Source organism: Monoraphidium neglectum, assembly GCF_000611645.1.
Source record: "Monoraphidium neglectum strain SAG 48.87 unplaced genomic scaffold scaffold00133, whole genome shotgun sequence".
In the NCBI taxonomy this organism is placed as follows: Eukaryota; Viridiplantae; Chlorophyta; class Chlorophyceae; order Sphaeropleales; family Selenastraceae; genus Monoraphidium; species Monoraphidium neglectum.
The window spans coordinates 1-6078 of NW_014013495.1; the positions used below are offsets into that span (position 1 = coordinate 1).

The 6078-nt window shown below is 62.3% G+C and overlaps 2 protein-coding genes across 2 annotated transcripts in view; both read right to left on the bottom strand.

The window, feature by feature from the left end:
• Nucleotides 1-458: 458 nt before the first annotated feature.
• MNEG_1348 (hypothetical protein) lies at nucleotides 459-927 on the bottom strand (the record flags this gene model as incomplete). The annotated part of the gene is made up of 2 exons (XM_014050160.1): nucleotides 459-561; nucleotides 815-927. 2 exons carry the CDS (start codon nucleotides 925-927, stop codon nucleotides 459-461), a joined length of 216 nt encoding a protein of 71 aa, XP_013905614.1.
• A 4214-nt stretch (nucleotides 928-5141) lies between these two features.
• Nucleotides 5142-6078, bottom strand: part of MNEG_1349 (Chlorophyll a-b binding protein) — a gene marked incomplete at both ends in the record, with an annotated part of 4075 nt that continues 3138 nt past the window's right edge. The window contains 3 exons of the mRNA XM_014050161.1: nucleotides 5142-5278; nucleotides 5493-5607; nucleotides 5864-5938. Of these exons, the coding sequence (XP_013905615.1) occupies nucleotides 5142-5278; nucleotides 5493-5607; nucleotides 5864-5938 (327 nt within the window). The remainder of the gene's footprint in view (nucleotides 5279-5492; nucleotides 5608-5863; nucleotides 5939-6078) is intronic.

Sequence of the window (6078 nt, forward strand, 5' to 3'; positions counted from 1 at the left end):
GTGCGGGGTGGGGGGTGAACGAATTAAGTAACAAACAGATGAACAAGTAAGTGAGGTTTGGCAGGGGGGTGGGGTTCTGGAGGTTGGGGCAGGGGGTGAGGGTGGGTGTTTTGGGAGTGGAGGGGTTGAGCTGAGAGGTTTGGAAGTTGAGGCAGAGGATGGGGGAAGGGGGCGCAGCCAAAGGGGTTGAATGCATATCATGTGCGTGTGCTGCCCTGGACGCGTGTGCGCACAATTGCAGGGCTGCCTGGCTATTTGCAGACGCTGGCTGGCAAATGCAGGCGGGTCGCGCAAGAGTGTGACCCAGCTGACAACACCCACGCATACAAATAGGCCGATGCCCCCAAATTGCTCGTCACAGGCTTCATCCACGAAAGTGGAGTTCGATTGAAAAAACAAGTTGGAACTCGCCCAACTGAACGGCCCTAGCCCCTGCTAGCTGACTCATGAGTGAAGCTTCACACCTGCAGCCCCGGCACAAGCCTGTCAGACGTTATGTACATGAAGTGCCGCTTCAGCTGCGCCACGTCAGCGCTCTGGGGCACCTGGATGCTGCTCTGCCTGCAGTGGTTTTGCGGGTGAGGGTGGGTGGGTGGAGGCACCTTAGTTGGGTAAGGGTCGGTTGGACATGTGAGGAAAAGAGCCTGTTGGGGGGAAACAGTGCGTTTTCATCGCACTTTTCGCACAGGAATGAAGTAGTAGGTGTGGTGTGGCCTGCCACGCAATGGGAGAGGTGTTGTGCGCAGCCAGGAGGGGCAAGAGCGCACAGCTCGGCAGCGACGCGGGGCGTGCCAGCTGGCCGTGAGCTTCTCACCTCGCGCCCATATCGCTGTCCTGCAGCTCATCGGGCAGCTCGACCGTGAAGTTCACGGTGATCGCAGTCCCCGCCCGCTTCGCCGCCTGCGGCGCAATCGCGCGGCCACACATGCCCTCATCACAGGAAATGCATTCCCTTACGCTGCACCTGTCCCACTTGATTGGCCGTGATCCCCCACCAGGGCATGTGATTGCCTGGGAGCAGTAGAGAATGCGCGCGGGCGGCCAAAGCGCGCAGCAGCCCCTTTGGCGCCCCACCATCAGGGCCGCGTCGTCGCCCCGCCTTATGCCTTCCAGCTGCAGCCGCTCGGTGGCTGCGCGGCGGCGGCGGCGGCCGGGCGGCGGGGTCGGTGAGAGTTTGGGTGGCGCCGCGGGCTGGCGGCGGGCAGCCCTTGCTGCTGCCGCAGCAGGGAACCCAGCAACATAAGATTTCGGTGGAATGCAGCAGGCGGGAGCTTCATCACCCTGCTGCTCACAACAGCCGCGCCCCCCACGTGGGTCGCAACCGTGCCCAACAGCCCCTGAAAGAAGGGGGCATCGGCCTCCTCCCCCCCTCCGCCGTCCCCACCCTCTTCGCATGCGTGCGGCCCGCACCCGGCAGCGGCGGCGGCGGCAGCGGCTGCAGCGGCGCGAGCAGCGCATGCTCCCCGCCGACGGCCCCGAGCCCCGGCGCCAGCTGGCGCTGCAGCTGCCGCAGCTGCTCCTCATCCAACTGCAAGGGGACGGCCTGGCGCAGCGGCGAGGGCCGGCATGCGCAGGTCAGCGCACGTCATGCGTTCGCTGGCCACCGGGCAGCGTAGCACCGCCCATGTATGTGAAAATCATGCGTGCCGTACATGGCTGCGGGCGCGACATCTTCTTGGCAGCCGCCCCCTATATTAAGAGCTTGTTGATGCAACAGAGGGCGGAGCCGAATGCACTTGGAAGCTGAATGGATGTGCAGAAAAGTGCACCGCTCAGATCCACACACCCTGCTGCGCACGCGCACCTCAAAGGCGAGGCCGTCTGCCCCAACCAGGTGTTCAACGGCCTGCCCGCTCATCCCTGCGCGCGCGGCGGGCGGCGGGGGACGGACGGGCGGGGCAGCCGTGGCGTGCCACGGCGCGGCTGAGGGGGAAGCGGTATTGATGCCGGCGGCCGCGCAGTTTGATGACCTTTCAGAACAAGCAAGACCGCCTAGTGTCTGTTTATTCGCGCCGAGTGCAGCTGCACCCGCTCGCCTGCCTCCACAATGGCAGCCATGACTTCGTCGTCCAAGGGAATGCCAGCAGGCGCCGCGCCGCCGTCGACGGCAACCAGCGGCGGTGCCGCGCCCGCGCCCGCTGATGCTGCAGCCCCCTCGGCGGCGGTGGCCTGCGCCGAGGCGCCGCGGCCGTGGCGGCGGCCACCCCCGGCCCCGAGCTCAAAGTCCGGGCTGCGGTTTCGGCGGGACAATAGCGTGATAAGGGCATGTCCGCTCGGCGCGGCAGGCGCAGTAGGCGGGGCAGGCGTGGCAGGCGGCCGCCTGCCACCAGCAGCACGTCACATGAGCTGTGTGCTGCTGCTCATATGTCCTAGGCAGAGCCTTGCCAACCAGAAAGTACAATATATTTGATCGTCAGCGAATTCACCCCTTCGCAGCCGCAGCACGCACTCCTCGTCGTCTCGTTGCCGCCTTGTCGCCGACTTGGCCGCTGCTCCTCCCTTGGCACCTGCTTTGCGTCCCATCGAGCTGCTCTATGGCCTTCCCCCTGCTACTGCAGTAAAGATATTTTGGCCTTAGGCCTGATCGAAATGCCTGCAACCGTCCCACTACTGGCTGGGTGGCACGTACGGCGTCAACAACTACACTGCGAGTGTCAGATCGTCGCTCCGCTGCGCACTGCTTTGACATGTGAATGTTGCGCGACCATTATCGCCATTGATACCGGTACACTCAAGAGGTGGTGTCGAGGGTGTGCGTTCTCGGCCGACCTATCGTCCGTGCAGTCGTCACGGCGTTCTTTGTGGTATGTGGAAGCGGAATGGAGTAGACGGCAATGACCAGTGTGTGGCCAAGCTCTGGTCGTGCTGATTCAAGGTCATCACGTCGCTGCGCTCACTCACCACACCACTCAAGCTGCTGCTCTGCCGATTTGGATGTGCACGTGCAGCCGCCGGCGGCAAGTTCCGCCGCATTGCGTCGTACGCTACCATACGTAATTCCACACCTCTGCCAGTGGTTTGAGCAGGCTTATGCGAACCCGGCGGCACATCTATTGGCGCCATTGTGCATGCTGACTGTGTGCATGATGTTTGTGTTGGCGTGCCCTCTGCAAGGCTGCCTGCGATACTGGTACATCTTTGGCTCGACGTGATCGAACATTGCTGGTGCATGAGGTAGTTCTCAAATGGATAGGTGCAATACAAGCCATGGTGGTAAGTTTGGTGCTGCATCGGTAGTGATGAGTCAAGTCAAGTGCAAGTCAATTGTGCGCCATCGGAACGTGCACATTGGGCACGCCCCTCACCACAGACACCTTTGAAGAGTGCATCTCACCACTACCAATTGCACCCCGCGCATTTCACAGGCTTCAGGGGATGGTGAAACTGCCCTATAGCCGTGCACCTTCTAATTGCATTTTTACGTGTCTCAGCTGACTTGTCATCCAACACGTGTGCCGCTGGCACCCTCTGGATGTGTGGTAGTCTCCAAGCCTTTGCATATCTGCAGACAGGTGGCTCTTCATGGTAGAAGTGCGCTGCTGCTGCTGCTGCTGCTGCTGCTGCTGCCGCTGCTGCCGCTGCTGCCGCTGCTGCCGCCGCTGCCGCCGCTGCCGCCGCTGCCGCCGCTGCCGCTGCTGCCGCCGCTGCCGCCGCTGCAGCCGCAACGCCATCAATTGCTCTATAACGTGCAGCACAAGGCTCGGCTGTCGTCCATCCAGCTGCTGCTCGACGCACGGCAGCGTATGGACCGGCCCTCTGCAGCACCAGCCCGTGAAACAGCCGCCCCCTGGAGCATGCAGGCGACACAATAAAGCAGGTCAGAGCGGGTAGGCGCATTGAACGCCGCCGCTTGGTAGTCATCCAGCTTGAGACGACCTGCGGCGTACCTGCCCGCACAGCGTACGGGATCCTCATTGACCCACCCGATCCTATCAGCATGGGGACAATTAATCCAGAGGGGGGATTGGCGCCCGTGATAAGGCTCACGGGCAAAGCCGAACAGCTTGGCGATCGGATGCCGGGGAAGGCTTGGCGTACAGCTTAGGGGCCTTCACCTGGGGATGCAAGGGGATGCAGTGGACTCTGCGTACTGGACGTGGTCGTGCCTGCGGCTGTGGGGTGGAGAGAGTTGAAACTCTTCATTGAATAATGAATGAAAATGAAGGCTGGGGGCGTATTTGAGCCCGAATCGAGCGGAAAACAGCAAGTCGCAAAGACCGCGAAGCTGCGGGAATGTGCGAAGAGCGGTCGATGGGTCGGTCCAATCCTACAGCAGAGACCGCGACACAGCCTTGAGGCTCGCCGAACAGGCTCCATACACCACAGATCACTTTTGGTGGGGGGCGTGGACCGCGGTTTGACCAGGCCCCAAGCGCGCGTGCGCGCGGCGCAGCGCACTGTGTTGGCAGTGCACATGCACCACGCCCGCACCGGCGCAAGCAGCTGTTGGGATGTGTGCAGTCCACAAATGCCTTCTTTGCCGGTTACATTATCCTGAAAGCCGCGTGCTCTGCTGCTGCTGCTGCTGCTGCTGCTGCTGCTGCTGCTGCTGTTGCTGCTGCTGCCGTTGCTGCTGTTGATTGGGTGCTGTGCGGCGCAGCCGCACAGCTCGTGTAGGCCGTGCAAGCATGCTAGTGTGTGTAGTCAGCCTCAGTGATGTCAGCTTACCGTCTGGTTCGCCCCCAGGCATGCTTGGCTGTGATCTGCTATTTGAGACGTACTACTCATGTACCCGGGCTTGTGGGAGGCCGCACGTTACAGCAACACAAGAGCACATGAGCACTCAGCAGCACATCAAACCTACGACAAAAACCACGCACGGCAGGTTACACGCGTGCACGCCGCAGGCGCGTGCACGCCACAGGCGCGCACGCTCAACGCCAGCGCCCCATTCGCAACAGCGCCGCCTGACAGCTGCTCTTTAGCAAGGGGAAAGCCTCACAACCAAGGGCGCGGCCGCGGAAAAATTAGCAAACGCCGCGGGCCGAACGGCGCGGGCCGCTGCACGCGGCCATGGCGTCCGAATCCTGCCGGGGTGCGGATGGCCTGGGTGACACTCGGGGTGGTGGCGCTCAAACGAGGCGTGGCACCCGAAACGTGGTGGCACTCGACGAGGCGTGGCACTCAAAGAGTGGTGGCGCTTAGAGGGTCCAGGGGAATGTGGGGACGGAGTCCTTCTGGTCGCCCTTGAGCGCCTTGGTGGCGTTGATGATCATTGGCCACACGGCCAGGGCCGCCACAGCCACGGTCGACTCGGGGCCGACGCTCGAGGTGAAGACTGCGTGACAGGGTGGTGTGACGTCACGGGGGAATGAGGTGTGCGCGTGCAGCATGAGGTTGTGGCAAAACCTGCACTGAAACCGGCTGTTTTTGGGTGCGCTGGTGATGCAGTGCGACTAGATACGTGAGCTTTTGGGAAACGAACCGCATGTCGGGCGTGAGGGTGTGCCACAGTCCCACGGGCGAGGCAGGCGCGGGCGCGGGCTGCTCACTGTTGTTGTTCCAGGGGTCGGCGATGTGGTCGGTGAGGCTCTGGATGGGGCCGGTCCCCCGGACGGCGGCCTGGCTGGCGAAGCCAACAACCGCCAGCATGGCAAGGCGGCCGTTCTGGGGGACAAGGAGGGATCGGGCGCGCGGGCGCAGTCGGGGCAAGGCAGTTGGAGAGCGGCAGGGCCTTGGGTGGCCTGCAGGCTTGCGGTTGGCAGTTGCGTATGATTGGGACACGGACAAAAGAGCACACTGGTGAGCCGTGTACGCATAGCACGACACAAGCATGACACAGCGCAACATCACACATGTGTTGCACGTAGATAGCCATTTGGTATGATATGTTGGTATCTCAGATCTCAGATCTATGGCGCACCTTGATCTCCTTGAGCTGGGTGTCGGCGCTCTTCATGCCCAGGGGGTCGAAGGGAACGATGCCGAAGGCACCGCTCTGCAAGGCGCAAGGTTGTTGGTGGGGTTGTGGCAAGTCCAGCTGACAGCAAAACACCCAATCACCTGCGGTGCTGATGACTCAATCGCATGGATGCGGCTACAGATCACGGCGGAAAGAAAACTGCATGCCGCTGTGTC